The 18346-nt window shown below is 40.2% G+C and overlaps 1 protein-coding gene across 7 annotated transcripts in view; it reads right to left on the bottom strand.

Annotated features, from left to right (window-relative positions):
• The window catches only part of LOC121946171 (plectin-like), a 71916-nt gene that overhangs the window by 8866 nt on the left and 44704 nt on the right, over nucleotides 1-18346 (bottom strand). For 3 of the 7 annotated variants that reach the window (XM_088083982.1, XM_088083984.1, XM_088083985.1), the window contains 22 exons: nucleotides 18085-18180; nucleotides 17866-17993; nucleotides 16118-16211; nucleotides 15441-15595; nucleotides 15012-15324; nucleotides 14837-14914; nucleotides 14554-14715; nucleotides 14362-14466; nucleotides 14172-14267; nucleotides 13940-14065; nucleotides 13351-13503; nucleotides 13087-13241; nucleotides 12266-12392; nucleotides 11534-11717; nucleotides 10602-10759; nucleotides 9258-9436; nucleotides 8646-8784; nucleotides 8011-8367; nucleotides 7818-7901; nucleotides 7592-7699; nucleotides 7333-7431; nucleotides 2055-5408 (listed from right to left, as the gene is read on the bottom strand). In XM_088083982.1, the coding sequence (XP_087940108.1) occupies nucleotides 2055-5408; nucleotides 7333-7431; nucleotides 7592-7699; nucleotides 7818-7901; nucleotides 8011-8367; nucleotides 8646-8784; nucleotides 9258-9436; nucleotides 10602-10759; nucleotides 11534-11717; nucleotides 12266-12392; nucleotides 13087-13241; nucleotides 13351-13503; nucleotides 13940-14065; nucleotides 14172-14267; nucleotides 14362-14466; nucleotides 14554-14715; nucleotides 14837-14914; nucleotides 15012-15324; nucleotides 15441-15595; nucleotides 16118-16211; nucleotides 17866-17993; nucleotides 18085-18180 (6450 nt within the window). The remainder of the gene's footprint in view (nucleotides 1-2054; nucleotides 5409-7332; nucleotides 7432-7591; nucleotides 7700-7817; nucleotides 7902-8010; nucleotides 8368-8645; nucleotides 8785-9257; nucleotides 9437-10601; nucleotides 10760-11533; nucleotides 11718-12265; nucleotides 12393-13086; nucleotides 13242-13350; nucleotides 13504-13939; nucleotides 14066-14171; nucleotides 14268-14361; nucleotides 14467-14553; nucleotides 14716-14836; nucleotides 14915-15011; nucleotides 15325-15440; nucleotides 15596-16117; nucleotides 16212-17865; nucleotides 17994-18084; nucleotides 18181-18346) is intronic. The other 4 variants (XM_088083983.1, XM_042490639.2, XM_088083987.1 and 1 more) reach the window with 2 other exon arrangements.

Genomic DNA, 18346 nt, shown 5'->3' with positions numbered 1-18346 from the left:
TTGCATTAATCGCCAGCTGACCCTTCTGTCTTTAAGAGGCTGTACAGACTAGTTTGGAAGTTATATGAAACAAGAAGACCTGTGGAATCCAGAGATACCAACCATGTCATGCTACCTTCTCAGGAAGGGGCTAAATAATGGGCTTATGTTGATAATGGAAAGATGACATGGCAATTTCATAGGGGTCCCTTGACCTCTGACCTCAAAATATCTGAATGAAAATGAGTTCTATGGGTACCAACGAATATCCTTCACAGACATGCCACCTTTATGATAGTTCTATACAGATTTGATTGATTCCTTTAATTCCTAATCAAGAAGAGCTTTACCTTGTCAATATGGACCTCAAAACTGTTTTAAAATGCAAATCAATGTCTTTAAAACGTGATTAAAAGATGTGATTAATCGCAATTAACTTTAAAAATTCTGTGATTAATAACGATTCAAAAAATCAATCGCTTGACAGCCCTTATTTTAATGTGAATATTGGTTTGCCTCAAAGAATATGAAAAACATGCTGCATGGACACGGTCTTTAAGTTGCTAATCACCTTCACCTCATTGTGTATGTAATATGTAAAGATACACACATTACATCATCTTTATTTTTTGTTATTTTAACTTTACCTCACTGTATTCTAATAGAAAGAATTATGAGCATACAAACAATGCTCTTAATATAGTGCATGGTATATACTAGAGCACTTAACTCCTCTTCCACTAGTGGTGATGATAAACCAAGGCAAGTACGGGTTGTGGATGAAGCCACATGCCCTTTGTGTCAATTAATGAACACTAACGCATATCATGGTTATGTCAGATTATGTCAGATAGACAATTCAGCAAGTATGACACCTAAAATGTTTTAGCATGTCAGTGTTGGTGACAGAGTTTTGCTTGAATGTCAAAAGCAAGCACATATATCTAGTGGACTTTTGTTGTCAGCATATTGGATGTTGGTACAAGTATTAGAGGTAACAAGGCACTGTAATGTAATGACAGTAACACGCTACTTTGTATCACAGTTATGTGCTAACCCGTTTCTGCGTTTCTGCTTACTGCTAGGAGAAACTAGTTATCTGATTATTTTAGAGACTCTCCCTCATAAGGTACCGCTGCTTCGTTGATAAACAGACCAAATAAGGTGGACAAGTCTATTGTAAAGCCATGGTTTGGTGAGTGAGCGACTCGAGTCAGTGTTTAGCCCCTTAAATGTAGTTCAAATGCCATTTAAAAAGGTTTTTTTCCTTTCCACATCAAGTTAGAGAGGCTAGTTTCTTATGTTATTTTATATTATTATTATTATTATTATATTATTTTGTACTAGGCAGTGTTAGGATGGTGAACCTCTGTTATACTGTTTTATATATTGATATGGTTTTATTTCATCATTGCCTATTGAAGTCTTTCTGTTTCTCCTCTGCGTTGTTTTTTGCGTTAAGTGAGTTAAGTAATGCATTATTTTCTTTTTTTTAAGAAACAAATAATTTATAATACCTGACTTTTTTTCTGAGTAACACAGCAGCACTAATTGTTGCAATTGGGAGAGTATATGAAGGTGACATCTCTCATTCTTGGCCATTCATGGGTGTGTATGTTTAAGTATAAATGCGGTGGAATGACTTTAAAACTCCTTAAACACTGGTATAAATCTTCCTTTTGGTTAAGAGTTTTAGTAAATGTGAGTGTATGTATTGCACTGCAAGGCTATCTTTTTAATCACACTTAAGTTGTTTCGTTTCTGTGAAATTGCTGCTAGAATAAAATAATTGTAATGTTTTTTTTGTAGCTAATTTTTGAAACTCAAGGAAATATGACGCATGTCATAAAGAAAATTAAGAAACATTCCAGGATATGGGGGGACATTCAGGATGCAATTTGCATGAGCACAGTGCACTGTGGAAAAAAAATAAATCACATTTAAAATCAAAGATATGGTTTCATGATTAGTATTATCAGAGAAAGGAATAGAGGAAATTTATAGAAAGAAGTGTTAGTTTTCAGATAGTTAACAATGACATAAGCTGCTCTGTTATGCCATTTTTGACACAATACCTCTTTAGACTTATTTTGAAGTTCTTCTGCTTCTTTTTTCAGTCTAGCCTTCTCCTTCTCTAGGTCTGCGATTGCTTGGCGTAAATCACCAGCCTCTTTGCTGGTATTTAGTCTCTCGACTTCCAGTTTTTCCACTGCCGTCATTTTTTCTTTGGTGGCTATTTCAGTCTCATGAAGACGGGCAGCAATCTGATCGGCTTGTTTCTTGAATTTTTTAGCTTCCTCTTGAGCTTTGGCCTGGGCGTCACTTAGCTGAGAAACCTGAAGTTTGAGTTTTTCAGCTTCAGCTACGATCTCCAATTGCCTTTTCCTCTCTGCTTCAAGTGACTTCTGGTATTCCTCTGTTTCCTCTTCCAGTCGCTGTTGCATGAGTTGTTTATCCTCCAGCAGTTTTTGCGCCTGCTCCTGAGCCAAGTCCTTCTGTCTTTGGAGCATCTCTGCCTCAGCTCTAAGTCTAGATGCCTCTTGAATGGCCTGCATTTTCTCTTTGAGCATTTTATCTGCAAGAGCTCGTTGTTGATTGAGGTTGTCTTCTGCAATCTGTCTCAAGCGGGCAGCCTCTTGGGATTCAACACTAAGTCTAGCAGCATCCTCTGCGAGCCTTTTCATATTTTCAGCCTCCTCTGCAAGGAATTTCTGTGTGTTGTCTTTGTCCTTCTTTATGAGGCGCTGATTTTCCTCCTCAATTTTGTTTTTCAGTTTGAGTAGTTCCTCCATCTGAACCTTGACTTTGAACAGCTCCTCCTCCACCTGGCCCCTCTGTTTGACAGCATCATCGACCTCATCCTTCAAGCGCTGCAGCTCTTCATCCAGGAGAGATTTCTGTTTGTCAGTGTCATCAAGCTTAAGTTTAACCTTTGTGAGCTCTTGCTCCACTTGGAACTTCTGTTTCAGTGTTTGTTCTGCCAGTTTTTTGTGCTTTGCCATTTCAGCATCGGCTTGTTGTTTCTGCTTGAGTGCTGAAGCTTCTGCTTGAGCTAGTTTAGCAGCTTCAAACTCAGCCTCCTTCCTCAACCTCTCGGCATCCTCCTGAGCTTTCGCTTGGTTTGCAGCTTCTTGCTCAGCAGCTGCCTTCTGTCGTTCTGCTTCCTCTGCTTGTTGACGAAGGAGAGCTGCCTCCCTCTCTGCCTTCTCCTTAGCAGCCTCTGCCTCTTTGGCAAGCTTCTTGGCTTTCTCGAACTCTTCTTTTAGCTTTTTCTGCATGATGCTATCTTCCTTTTGTTGAGCAAGGACGCTTTGGACTTGCTGTTCAGCTGCACTGCATTTCAGGGCTGCTTGTTGGGCTGCAACAATCTGTTTTTCTGCTTCAACGTCGGCTTCATCTTTCTGTCTTCTGGCTTCTTCTGCTTTCTTTTTCAGACGATCAAGCTCTTCTTGGGCTGCCATGCGTTGTCTGGCTGCCTCTTCCTCAGCAGCGGCAATCTTCTTAACCTTCTCCTCTGCTTCCCTCCTCCTCCTCTCCTCCTCAAGGGCAAGCTGCCTTAGTTTCTCTGCCTCCTCCTCTGCTCTGAGTTTGCTTTGTTGAGTTTCCTCTGCAATGTTTTTCAGTTTGTTCAGTTCTAGCTCCAGATCAAGTTTTCCAGATGAAGCCTTTTCAAAGTTGAGTTTAAGAATTCGTATTTCTTCTTCAACAACTCGCCTTTGTTTAAGTGTGTCTTCAACTATTGCCTTTTGTCTATCCATTTCAGCCTCAGATGATTTTTTCAGTAGGATAATCTTTTCCTCAATCTCTTGCTTGTGCTGGTTAGCCTGGTCTTCAAGAGCTTTCCTCTGGTAAGTCTCATCCTCAGCTTGCCGCCGGAGTCTTTCGTTTTCTGCCTCCTTCTCTTTGAGGGCAATTTCAGCCTCTGTTTTTAAACGAGTGGCCTCGCTGATTGCAGCCAGCTTCTCTTTGAGAATCCTCTCAGCCTCTGCTCTCTGACGAGCTGCCTCTTCCTCAGCAACTTGCCTCTGATGCTTGGCCTCTTCTGCGATGGCTCTGAGCTTGCTTGCTTCCTCAGCCACATCCCTCATCTTGGCGGCCTCGGCCTCAAGAAGTTGTTTGCTCTTCTCTGTGTTTGACATGGTCTCCTTCTCTGCCTTGGTCTTAAGCTGAATAAGTACATCCATTTCACTCCTGACTTTGGCCAGTTCATCCTCAAGCTGTTTCCTTTGTTGCTGGGCTGCAACAACTTCATTTTTTAAGCGGTAAAGTTCATCTTCAAGGAGTGATCTCTGCTGTTCTGCGTTGTCAAAGTCCGCCCTAAGTCGAATCAGTTCCTGTTCTGCAGTGAGTTTCTGCTGGGCTGTGCTCTCGGCTACCTTCCTCTGCCTCTCAAGTTCTTTCTCGGCCATTTCTTTCTGCTTGAGGGCTGAATCTTCGGCTTTGGCTCTCTTTTTAGCCTCACGTTCAGCCTCCTCCTTTTGTTTCTCAGCATCTTCTTGAGCAAGGCTCTTTTTGTGAGCTTCTTCCTCAGCCTGGAGTCGTAGACGGAGGGCCTCATTGGCTTTTTGCCTCCATTTCTCAAGCTCTTTTTCTGCCTCTTCTCTAGCATTTATAGCATCCTCCTGTTGTTTCTTGAGACGGGCTGCTTCTTCTTGTAGCTGAAGGACAGCGCCGTGCTCTTGTTTGAGTGTTTCTTCCAATTTGGAGGTCTTTTCCACAAAGGAAAGGTGTTTGCTTTGAAGCTGAGCTGCGGCACTTTTCTGTGCTGCCTCGTGAGCAACCATGATTTGCCTCTCTTTTTCAATCTCAGCTTGCTTCACTTGCCTTTCAGCTTCCTCTGCCTGCCTCTTGAGGTTTTCAAGGTCTTCAAGAGCTTTTTGCTTTTGCTTAGCAGCTTCTTTCTCTGCCTCAGATTTGCGTTTGAGTTCCTCCTCTGCCAGGCGCTTTTTCTGGGTCTCTTCATTGACTTGTTTGCGGAGCTTCTCAGCTTCTTCTTGAGCGGCCTTTCTGAGTTTCTCAGCTTCAGCTGCTCTGTCACGAAGTTGCTCGAGCTCATTTTCTGCTGTAGCCTTTTGGTTTACTGTTGTGTCAAGTTGGATCCTGATGAGGCGGATTTCCTCCTCAATCTTGATCCTGCTTTGAAGAGCTTCATCCACCTGTTGTGTTTTGTCTTTGATCTGCTGCTCTGAGAGGTTTTTGAGCTCATGCAGTTCCAGCTGGATGTTGTGCTTTTGCTTTTCTGCATCTACAGCAGCAACCTCTCTCTTGCTTACTTCTTCCTGCATTCTGAGCTTCAGCTCTTGAGCTTCTTTCTCAGCTTTGGCAATGGCCTTTGCATGAACTTCGGCTAACTGCTTCTGTTTGTCTAACTCAGCCTGCATCTTGGCCATTTTTTTCTGCTCTTCAGCTTTGAGTTTCTCTGCAGCTTTCTGCATTAGTGGAAGCAAATGGTAAAGAAAGGATTATAATCAAGCATGACATGTTAAAGATAGCACTATACATTAACCAGCTCAGAACAGTGTGAATTAAGATTGCAATTACTATCGTAATCCCAATCTAATCACACTGAAACTAAAGCAACTTAATGTACTGTGTTACCCAGGCAATGTTAATGTTAAAGTTAGCTCAAAGGTCAAGTCAAAGATCAATCACTACACGCAAATTAGATGCACATTCATCAAAGTGATGTTAAATTCAAGATGCAATTAAAATAATTAATGACATGACAATTCAGGGAAAAATGCATGATGGGGAAGAATTGATTAATGTATGGAAACAAAATATCACTTCACAACACAGCAAGAAAATCATATGGCATGCACCTGTAGCTGTAGCGCTAACTTTCAAAAAATGCCTAGAATTACGAGTTTCATTATATTATGTTGTATGTCTACAATTTAGCTTTAATTAATATCATATTGTTGAAAATAATTTGTTAAATTGTTTACTGCATAAATGGCAGATGTATTCTTATTTCAGATATCTGATTAAGTATCTCCTACACATTAATTTATTATCACTATTTAAATATTGACTTTTTTTTACATAAATGTTTTGAACTACTTCATATAAAAAAAAAACATGTGCCTCCTTTATTTTTATGTAAAGTGTCTGTAACCAAAGTGTGGGAACTTTTCTTTTAGAAAAGGACTAAATGCCTTGTGTTAGAATATTATTCACACCATTCACTTAGACTAGTTTTGATCTCATCCCATGCACTGGGGGTTCTTTAAATCACTTCTTGGCACAGAATGAAATGGAAAAGAAAGGCAAAGTCAAGGATAGCGGGTTCAGATAATGTCACTGTGAGTTAGGGAACCAGTTTTTGACTCTAGGAAGTGTTAGCAGCACTATAATGTGTGTTAAAAAAGAATATTGAGAACATTATGAAAGTAATGAAATTATCCTTAGTGAAGATAGTTACTGTTATTCAATAAATGACTGCAGTGAAAGCAAGAACGTGTATGCCATGAAAAGCCAAAAGCAGTTTGAGAGAGATACAGGTGTTAGAATGACAGAGGGAATGAAGCTTATGCTGTACAGTAGGTACTTGAAACACTGAATGATTTACCTCTTAAATGCTCAAACAAGTTAAGCATTCATCATGGCAAAGCACTGGCAAGCAGTTAAGAGAAGCAAAGAAACAAACAAAACATTAGGGTTAGAAAATAATGTGAAACTTTAAACTTGTGTTAATTTAAGAAGGGAGAACTAAGGACCATGATAACCAGGCTGAAACTCCACTTTGATTTTAACCTCAGGAAATGAAGTGGCCATACAGATAAGAAAGGAAAAGTTATACACAGTGAAAGAAAGAACCCCTCACTCTAAATCCACGTCACAATACACACAATGGATGAAGATGGAGTAGATACAAAAAACACACAATGTGCTGTATTTATTTCGTCTAGTTTTAGACTGACATTGAGAATTTTGGTCTCAATGTAGATGATGAATAATCTTTTTAAATACTGTTTTCATTTGCATGTAAACACACTCACACAACATGCATCATATTTGTTTGCAAATATGTTTTTTTACTGTCACTATTGTCTTGATATACGATCACTACTAAAAACATTTAAAATGCTCCAAAAATTATGTGCTTCTCTAGCTAAAAGATCAGCTACAGCATGCCAATGTTTCCAGCGTAATCTGTGCAAAGGAACCATTTGCCATCCGTACATTAATGTAACGGGTGCGTGAATGTGTGTGTGCCACACAGTGCGTGCGGGCATGCATTTCAGTGATCAGTGGGTAATCTCGTTTGTTGGTTGGTTGATTATTTGGTTGCTTGGTTAGGTTAATGTTAGAATTTAGTTTGTTTGGGATCCTCAGCCAGTTGTCACGCACCTCCTCGTCCTCCAGGCGGCGCTGCGTGTCGGTGATGAACTTGATGTACTGACTAGTCAGAGTCATCAGCTCACTGTACTTGGTCCTTAGTGTTACATACTGATACAGGGAGAGACAAACAAACACTTTATAATGTGTATAATGTGTCATTTAATAGCTTCATGCACATCTTAAACAGTGAAATCAGTTCATGGTTAAGTTGTCCTTTATCAAATTGTTTTCTAGACACTGTATCCAACATGGGTTCTAGGAAACAAACCTCCTGAATAATGTTGTCAGAAGCAGAATCCACTTTGGTTTTCTTCAAAGGAGAAGAAGCAAGAGGATCCACGTGAGCTTTGTAGGCGACCAGCTGGAGTTCGTAGTCCTGTTTGATAAAAAAAGACATTCTTCATACATCAGTTATGCCAAAAATACTTTCTCTAAATGCTCCAAATTACTATATTTAGAATCGTTAATGCAAATTAGTGTTGTTTGATGCTCACCTTGATAGTATCAATGTATGCCTTAGCATATTGTTGACACTCATCAACTCTGTCTTTGTTATTTTCAATCTCCTCTAGCAGTTTCTGTTTGAAAAAAAGGGTGTTTAAATTAAGACCTGAGCTCACTAGTTTCACATGAAAATGATCAGAAAATAATAATGCTAAGAAAATAGGAATGCTATACTCTATATACCTTCTCCTGCGCCAGTTGTTCTTTCAGAGTTTTGCTGTCAGTGATGGGCACAGCCTGGATCTTCTCCTGCCTTTGCTTGGCGTCGTTAATCCATCGAATCAGCCAATCATAGCTCTCGCGATAGTAGCCTAGCTGGCGGCCGAGCTGATCCAGCTCTCTCTGGCGGATGTCTATCTGAGTAAAAACGGCCTTCCAGCGGTCCTGAAGATTAGACAGCTGCTGGCGGTAGTGGTCCAGCTCAATGTCACGCTCGTTGTGCACACGTGACATCTTGTCACTCACTACAGTGGCCTTCTTCAGCTCTTCCTCCAGAGAATCAAACACTGGCTGCTCACCCTCAGCCTCAGCTCGCATTTTCTGCAGATTTCATATCAGAATCAGAATCAGAATCAGAATACTTTATTCATCCCAAGGGAAATTCTGTTCGTAACAGTGCTCCGCTCAACAACAACAAACAGGTAAGAAAAACAAGACAATGCACATAGTGCACATAATGACAGAATAAAACTATATACGAATATATATATATATGAATAGAGAGGCCAGTAAGCAATGAGCAAAGAAGGTCGAAATCATCAGTTTTGCTGGACGGCTCAAAGGGAATAGATGCCAAATCTTACTCATATGCTTTTTACCTTAAGTGTAGTTCTGTAAGCTTCTACTTCTTTGACATCGCTGGGCACGGTCTGAACATCTCGCAGACAGTCCTCATATTGTTTGAGAACTCCCTCAGCACCCGCTGTGTTACGGATGACCATTTCCACAGTCTTCAGCCTGGGGAAAGAAATAATAAGTAAATAAAGGAGCAAGGCTTTAGGAAACAAAATCTTCTCCTAAAGGACCAGTGTGTAGGATTTCTTGTTTCTAGAGGTGAGGTTGCAAACTGCAACCACCTGAATACCCCCATCCCTCACCCCTCCCTTTCCAAGTCTATATGGGAACCTTTGGTGGCCTCCAGGTTAGGTAAAAATGCAAATGGCTCCATCTAGAGCCAGAGTTTGACCTGTCCATTCTGTCCGTCTGCACTGTAGAAATATGGTATTGAAACATGGTAGGCCCTGTGGAAGACCAGATCCCTATGGAGATATGAAGGGCTCATTCTAAACTCGTGAAAAGTGAACAATTCTTAATCTCAGGGGATGATAAACTTAAGAAAATTATGTTAATTGTATTCCATTTCTGCAGATAGATGCCCAAAATCCCACACACTGGACCTGTAACTCAAAAGGAATTGGCTGGTGACTCACTTGTCCAGATAAACCGAGGACAGCATGTAGGCATGATCCATCTTCTCCACAGTGAGGTCAAGCTCTGAGCGCAGGACAGGAGCTGAGGCACACTGCTGAGGGGAGGACAGGACCTGTTGTGTCTTCACAGACACTTTATCCAGGTCCTTTTTGAGGCCCTCAAGATTCACCTGGCATTTCTATACAGCAGACAATGACAACAAGAGTTCAAGAGTCAAACCCTGACAGAGGTTACTCCTTTGAAACCTGAGAGAATCATCTTGCTTGATTTCTCCCAAAAACATTGGGAATAGGCAAAAAAATTCAATCAAAATTTCTGTTGCTCATTTTCCCCATATTTCCAAAGAAGAAATCAAACCAATTCGCTCAAGATTCAAAGGTTTAAATTCTTATGAAAGGTGTCTGAATGCAGCACAAAAAAAGTGATGTCTGTCCAGGCTTCAAAGGACTAAACATGGAATAAAAAACTGACAAAGAAGCCACCCAGCCTGTTATGAGGAGCAGATTCCACCAGTGTGCTATAAGGCACATTTAAAATTCAAATTAACCTGTGCTGGGTTTCTGCCAAACATTTAAATTGTCTCAGATCAGCAGGGAGCTGTAGTAGGAGAGCGGCCAGCAGGCCTCACTGCACTGTCTGCAACACTTACTCTGAACTGCTGCAAATTCCAGACCCTGAAGCAATTACAATTCTCGGCTGTATTTTCACACTCTTAGCTACGCTGATTTAAGCTCTTACTCCAATCTACAGTGTTCCCGGCAGTTTAGAAGAGAAAATATGAAAAAGTGTTCCTCCTTTTTTTCTTTCTACCAGTGCTTCCTATCATTGCCCCCTACAGAATGATCAAATTCTCATTTTACCTTCCTATCATTTTATCTTTCCCTCATTCCTCTTTGTGGATGAAACCATTTTGCCTTTCCAGTAGGCTGCTAATAATCATATTATGAAATTTTTACTTCCAAAGATGTTAGATCATCAAGCTGCTATGAAAACTGGTCTCGCTCATGATACTCCCAAAATGTCATCAGGGTCAGGAAAATGTGCAAAATTGGTGCCTACAAATGTCAAACGTTTTGCTTTGATACACGTATGCTTTTGCAGAGAGGATATTAGCATGTATTTCTACTTCATCTCCTCAAGTAAGAATACAAAAAAAAGCTTATGTAAATTAGCTTTTCAGATAATCCTCATGACTGCAGGCGTCCTAGCTGATTCAAGCCTAGTAGCAAACAAATTAGAGTGAAATATAGAGGCTGGGAAATGGCAGTCTCCAATGCTATGCTGATTTCTAATTAATATGGTAATGTGGTGTAATTAATAAACTACACTACTATGTATAGTACCTTCTGGTCTGTTGTCTTCTGAACACATTCTTTCAGAGGTTCCTTGTCCATAGGTTTGCGTATGCGAGCCACAGTCTTGGCCTCACAGTCCTCGATACGCAGACGCAGGTCCTTGATCTCTGAGATGTAGTTCTTACACAGACTCTCATCCTGCTGACCTGTGTAACAGCATGTGTCGTAGTTTAGGACAGCAGAATAAATGATGTGTTTAGCGTGAAGGTGAGGGAAAAATAGACTTTTGTTGTCTTGAGGACCAAGAATGTAGAAATACTAAATAGACTGAGAAATACACAGCTTAGAGTTTTGGTGTATATTGCACTATACGATATTTTAAGTTTACATTTTGTTACTTTAGGACATGTTTACATATTTCCAAACATTTTCACATTCTCAAATCACATCATTTATCTGTGGCATCTACCACGTATTTGCCCTGCACATAAGCACGATCATACATGCAGCTCTTCATGTGCTGTGACACAAACACACACAGCTCCATATAATCTAAAGTCACAGCATACAGTACATAGCAAATGTTTTCCTACAGTGAGTTATCACACCATTAGGTGTTTGCATGATAAAAAAAGCATAACCTGTAGCCTGTCTCACTAAATATGTTTGGTTTTTTTTTGTAGAGCTGCAAAAAAAGAAAAGCGGCATGGGAACCGAAACAACATGCAGTCACTTAGAACGCTAACACTAATTGTTATCCTTAAACATCTCATCCAAAGCTTTAAAGCTTGTACACACATTAGCTTGGTGAGTTGTAGCTTTGACTGGCTTCACATCACTCACCTTTGGGCCTAACAACCATTAGTCCTGAAAGGTGAACCACAATTATATTCTGTAAAGCTTCTATCCACATATTCCATTTATATTTTAATTAATAATCAAACGCTGATTCGTTATTTAAGGGGGTGGGGGGTTGTTACCTTTCTCCATGGTGCGGAGCAGGTTGTCGAAATGCTGGGTTGACTGGCTGTAGTCCTCCTCAACTTGCATACGGTCATCGGGGCCAAAGAGCTGCGAGTCCTGGCTGTCGCGCATGTAGTCCTGGTAGTGGAGCTCCAGGTTCCTCATCAACAGTCTGTACTCCTCTGGTTTCATGGTCTTTAGCTGCACAGGATGGAGAAGAAAGTGGGAGGATAAGGAGGCTGTATTTAATAATGTATTTTGGGTACAGAGACTAATGAACTAATGACTACAGAGACAAATGAATGAGACTAATGAACTAAAATATACAGAATCCTCAAAGCAAAAACAAAAAAGTTTCATTGTTAATTGTATCGAGACTCGTGCTCTCTTCCCAGTGCCAACAACAAACTATCTTATGGTAATTGAATTTGGTTCCAAACACTTAACAAATAAAACACTTCCCTGAATATCCTGCTTTTAAAATAACTGGCTTTATGGACTTTGTCTAACGTCCTAAAACCTTGATTTATTTCTTACGCTTCTCTTAGCTATTTGGAACAACTATTGGAAGCTGTTAGTTTTGGTCTTATTCATTTTCATTTGGCCTTACATTAATGTATTAATTTGAAATAAAGTTTACAAATGAAATGCGATGTTTCTGGTAATTTTCTTTGATCTTGCACATACAGGTCAGCTTGTGAATTATCATTATTATTATTATGTTTTGACGTAAAAGTGTTAATGCTCACCATGTTGATGTTCCAGGTGCGAATCTGTGTGAAGTCTCTCATCAGATACTGCCATGACAGCAAGCTCTTCATGTCAATATGAAGCGTCTGCCACATATTCACCATCTGCTGTTGACCTGCATCCAGACTGGAGGAGAAGAGGAACACAGGTAGAGCAAGAATTAAGAAACAGAAAATACTCCAGAGATCACATCTTGCTGTATACCGAGTATAAAGCCCATTACATATGGTGTAATGTGTCAGAGATTGGACTGGTTGACAGAAAACAGAATTGCCTTCTTATATCGGTTAACAATTTTAAGTTAACCATAGCGTTACATATTTCCCCTCAAAAGCACCACATTTACCATAATCGGGAACAAATCAGGACAAAAGAAAAAATTTGGATACCTCTAACATTGTAAGTAACATCCATAAATTATTTGTCAAATGTGTCAAAGTCACTATTGGGATCATTACTCCTTGCTACTATATTAGAAAAGCTATTACTGGGGCGCCTGATGGCTTAGTGGACAGAGTGGCGCCCCATGTACAGAGGCTGTGTCCTCGCTGCAGCGGCCTCAGGTTTGAATCCAGCCTCGGCCCTTTGCTGAATGTCTCCCTCTCTCTCTTTCCCCCTTTCACACTCACACTGTCCTGTCAATTAAAGGCAACAAAAGCCCAAAAAAATCGTAAAAAAAAGAAAAAGAAAAGCTAATACCGACAGTAGCGATCAAGACCCAGAGTGTGGCTGAGTAGTTACATTGTTTATATATTACTTAGTTGGCTATACATAAATGGTTGTCACATGTGACGCATTCTGTTTTTCACAGTGTTCTCACCTGGCGACACTGTCCACAGCCTCCTTGTTGACTGGAGGTACCATAAAGCAGACAGAAGGCACCACCGCCTCGTGTCCGGAGTGGTTCAGGACCTTCCACTTGAAAGGCTGTGAGTTGTTGAGGAGTGCACACTCATCTCCTTTATGGACGGTGATCTGAAACACAATTAACAATTGATGAATTACACACATTAAAGTGAGCACTACTGAGGTTCTGTGTTACATATGACCACCCTGGGCTTTTAATGAGTCACAAATCACTTACCTCCTGTTGCTTGAAGTCACACACAGCCTGAATGGGCATCTTTCCTTTGATGGAGGTGGTGGGGTTGCGTGGTTTCAGCTGGATGATGGACTTGGCTCTCTTATTCAGGCCATTCACAAGGGTCTTGTATTCATTCAGCTGTTCTTTCTCCTCCTGGTGAAGGATAAATCAATGGGAACAAAATTAAACTGACAATATTTCCAATTTTCTACTTCTATTTGTTACATACTTCTCAAGAAGCTAATCTGGCCCGATCCTGTGTAGGTATTACATTTTATTTTATTTTATACTATTTTATATTTTTACTTATTTTTATATTTATATTTTATTTTATGACTTGGGATATCACACTTGGACCATGATACATTTGATAGGGTTTGGGGTGGGTAAGGGGTAATCTAGGGTGTGCTGGGAGGGTATACAGGTTTGAGTTTAGGGTAATGTTCATGTGTTTGTATGTATTGTATGTATCTTTATGTGCGGACCCCAGGAAGTAATAATTACCCTGGCAGCAACTAATGGGGATCTAATTTTACAAATAAATAAACAAATAAATCTAGATCTATCCATGAAAGTGGACATCACTCACCGCAGCATCCTGCAGCAGATCCTCCAGGCGTGTGGCTGTAGTGGAGCGATCACAGCTGTATTTCTTTTTCATGTTCTCCTGCATTTTCTTCATCTTGTTCTGAGCCTCTTTGACATCGGCAAAGAACTGCAAGGGACGGACATTACAGAGGACATAGTTAAGTTTTTAGTTAAGTTTTATAGCTGAATATTTAATATAGGGTTATTGGAATAAAAAAAAAACTGTTTCATACCTGGTAGTAGGCTGTGTTTTCTTTGAGGTGAGCTTCAATACAGCAGCACAACTGGAGGATCCAGCTCCACTGAGTCTGCAAGGCGGCTGTAAAGGCCTTCAAGGGACAAAGAAGACATGATGACAATGCATTGACCTCACTCAATAGATTTACAGGATGTGCATTTTTACACCTCAGCTTGAATAATTACCTCAACTGTCTTCTTGCCAGGATGTCCATCCCTCACAAGTTTGTCTCCCGTGGCCTGGATATCATTGACTTTCTTCTCCCTCAGCTCCAGCTCTCTCATGAGACCCTGAACAATCAAAAGAAAATAGTTAATGGCACTCTTAATTTATCCAAACATATTTTACAAAACTGAACAAATACTCCTAAAACAAACCGAGTAGTTGTCTTTCTTGGCAGTCATGTTGGTGTTCCTGTCACTCCAGTCAAAGTTGACCTCTTCCTCTTCTTTGTCATTCAGCCACATCAGTTCCTTAGTGGCAGCGCTGATGAAGGCGTGGAGTGAATCCAAGTTCCTCAGGCGGGACTTGGAAGAGTTCTGAAAGAAAAAAAAACATCATATTACCAACTGTTGATCAAAAAAAAATAGCACTCAGATACCCACAACTATAACTTAAAGCTTTTACATTCTCTGCATATTGAAATATAAACATATTTACCAGTAGTTTGCCATACTGAAGGTCCAGTTTACCCAGGTATTCCCTGTATGCGCCCTTGCTGGCAGGAGATAGCTGGCTCTAAAGAATATGGAAGATGCAAAAGGGATTACTTTTAAAATCAACTGCACAGTGACAGACAGTATGTTATCCCTTCCAGTGGTTCCGATACGGGCACTACCTCGTCAGTCTTGGCCCGCTCAATCTTGGATCGGAAGTCCTCCACAGTTTGGTGCAGGCCTCGGTGGCTGCCCAGCTGAGATTCCACAGAGGGCAGATCAGAGCCCCACTCTGCCTCATCAATGCGAAGCTGGTTCTCCTCCACCCATGCCAGAAGGTCTTTGACATAGCGAAGGGTCACATCATCCATCTCGGGCCGCACTTTAATAGTGGTGTGCTGGATGGGAGCCTTGGTGGTTGTCACACTGGTCTTCAGGCGAAGATTGTAATCGCTGCGCAGGTTCACCAGGCGCTCATGGATGCGGTAAACCCTATGGAGATGAGAAACACAGTCCTTTATACTGCTGCTTTTTTGTATTCAGAACAGTTTTCTAACAAGGTGTATTGTGTGAAAAGCTCACTTGAATGCAATACATGAAGCACCCACCTGCGGTACATCTGTTCAGACTGAGGGTGGCGCCCATCCTTGAGTACCTGCACATCGTTGAAGAGCAGGCGAATCACATTGTCTGCCTTGTCCAGCTCTCTCTCCACCTCTGCTGTGTGCTTAGGTGGTTGCCCTGCATTCATCAGACGAATATCCTGAGGGGATGAAAGCCAATGAAAACACACATTTTCATCTTCTTTTTAAATGCCACCAACATTTCAGTAAAATAAAGGCTTGTGACAGTGATTGACACAAGTAAGCATCAGCCCTTTCTATGCCTAAAGGAGGGTAAAGATTCCTGTGATTTTCTTTTCTTCACTTTTCCGTAGCTTTGCACGGCCAGACTGGCAGATAACCTTTGTAGAATTTACGTACAGCATGTTCTTAAATACCTGACTGGACAAATGTTTGTAGTGAGTTTCCGTTAAATGAAACGGTGTAAAGGAGGCTCAGAAGTCAAATTTGGACTGCATTAGACTGATGTGCAGCTGAATTCTTTATAAAGATGATTTTATTACTTAGGAAGTTTTGGGAAAAACTTAAAACTCACATCATTTTGGATACAATGAGTTCACAAAGCTAGTGGACTAAATATTCATGTTGTAGATTCTTTGGACTCTTTCACGTAATGAACACACACACATATGAAGTATTAATGAGACCTGAATAGCACTCACCGTCTGCAGTAGAGTCTCCAGATGGTTGAGTTGGTCATCGCACGCCCCCGACTCCATCTGGACTTTGGTGACAATTCTCTGGAGCCTGTCAAGTCTGGATAAGTTAAGATTTAAAAAAAAAAAACAATTAAACAAATTGTAATAAAATTTGTCTCACTCACAACTCCCTCCCTGACATTTCTAGGACTAATAACTTTTGTTGAACAACCACTTTACATTTAGACTACCAGAAGCTGAAGATCACAACTTACGGCCTCTTGCGTTCCAGCAAATACTCCAGTTTATGAGGATCACTCACAAATGCCATTCCTTAATTCTACTATCAAATTTACAGTTCCAGCTACAAAATAAAGCCAGTTCTCCTATCACACTCCTATTGCGTTTTACGAAATCAATCTGCCACGTAGCAGCGCCGAGCGAGACGAAAATGTCGCCGTTTTCTGACAAAGACATTCAGTCTGCTCATTCACTCAGTCCACATCTTGCAAGCATAAACAAGGCAGATGACTGAACAATCTTGTGACACAAAGCCATCCCATTTTCCATGCATGACACAACGCTACTCAAATAGAAAATTTATAATGTCTCATCCTATTTTATCAGACCTAATTATGACTCCAATCATGAGGAACACAACTTTTTTGTTTTGATACAAATCAAACAGACTTTCACCAGAGTGTTAAGCTACCTTCTATCAATGCAAGAAAATGGTGCAATAAGTGTGTAACTGAAACACATCTGCCATAGTGAAATACCAGTAACAGTTGCTTGATAAAGAAGAAGCTTTAGCTTAAGGTAAATAAAAGTGTATTTGGCAATGATGTATTTTAGTCAAAACATCATGGGCATAGCTTTGGTGATGTTGGAAGGCTAGTTAATTCATTAACCTTGTGGCTAAAACTAGGCTCCAAGCTGGCTGGCATTTTTCAATTATTAAGAGTGCTTGATAATATTTGTTGCCTCTCGTGCTGTTTTTTTTTTTTTTTTCAAACCTTATGCAGCCTATCAAGCTCTTTCAAAAAGCCAGAAAGCTAACTAGCAGGAAACAAAAAAAAAACAGAACAAGCAAATAAATGCAAAAATAGCAACAACAGCACCTACAAAAAACAACCCCAAAACAAACAACAAACGAATAGATATATATAATACATAATATTTAAATTAAGAAAATAAAAAAAATAAATAAAAAGTGGGGTTAGTCTTACAGATGGTAAACCTGCTATCTACCTGTAGCAAGTTAATTTATTTGCATGAGTTTGACTGCTTGCTTTATCAATGAGAACTCTTTTAATGTGGCAGCTATTTCATCTGTTGTCTTTAGGACACACTCTGGATTCAGTTTACCATGTATCTTTTTCCTGATTCAAACTGAAATACTATACGGGCATGCAATTTTGGCAACTGTTGTAACAACCTGGGTAAGCATTGGCTTGTCCTAAATTGCTAGTGATTTTTTACGTTTAAAATTAATTATTATTACAAGTTATTATCTTACAGAGGGTGTGATCTTAACTACGTATAGATACATTATGTATTCTGTCATTTCTACTTTTTACACCCTGTACACTTGTGATCTGCATTAATTAGTATTGTTATGTTAACATGCAAGATTGCTGCTTATTTATCCATTTCTGTGCTTTGCTGTCATGTTAGCACCACACCCCTTGGCTGTAAAAACTAGTACAATAAAAATCTCATCCATAAGGACTGTATACAGCATATTATTGCTTATCCGCCACTATCCTAACCTTTCAAACTCTATCCTGAGCAGCCGCTCTCTCTCCAGGATGGCCACATGAAGGCGACCCCATTCTTTCTCCACATCAATGGGATGGTAACCTGGAGGGACCTTCACCTGGCCAGCGTGCACGGCACTCTGTGGACAGGTTGGAGCAGAATGCATGAGTCATGACTCAATAGAAGAGAGTCCAAAAAGTACAAAGAATAGAAAATGAGGGTTAGCTTACCTCAAAGGACTGGTAGATGTGTTTAGACCGGTTCTTGTCGGTCTCTTTCACTGGCAGCTCGGTCTCTTTGAATTTCAAGAACTGGCGCCAAAGAAGCTAAAGAAAAAAATACACATGTTCATATTGGAGAGTTGTATTTTTTTATTTTCATTAATTTAATTTATGTGTACCAAATTGCATTTTTTTCTCTTAAATGCATTTTTGTTCCAAGACAGAATATAGCCGCAGCCTTTACTGAAGTAATGACGAAACCTTGACTATA

This window comes from Plectropomus leopardus, chromosome 11 (assembly GCF_026936395.1).
Source record: "Plectropomus leopardus strain MGB_pleo_1.0 chromosome 11, ASM2693639v1, whole genome shotgun sequence".
Taxonomy (NCBI): Eukaryota; Metazoa; Chordata; class Actinopteri; order Perciformes; family Serranidae; genus Plectropomus; species Plectropomus leopardus.
Note: the sequence above shows the minus strand (reverse complement) of the source record. Positions and strands in the feature narration are given on the sequence as shown.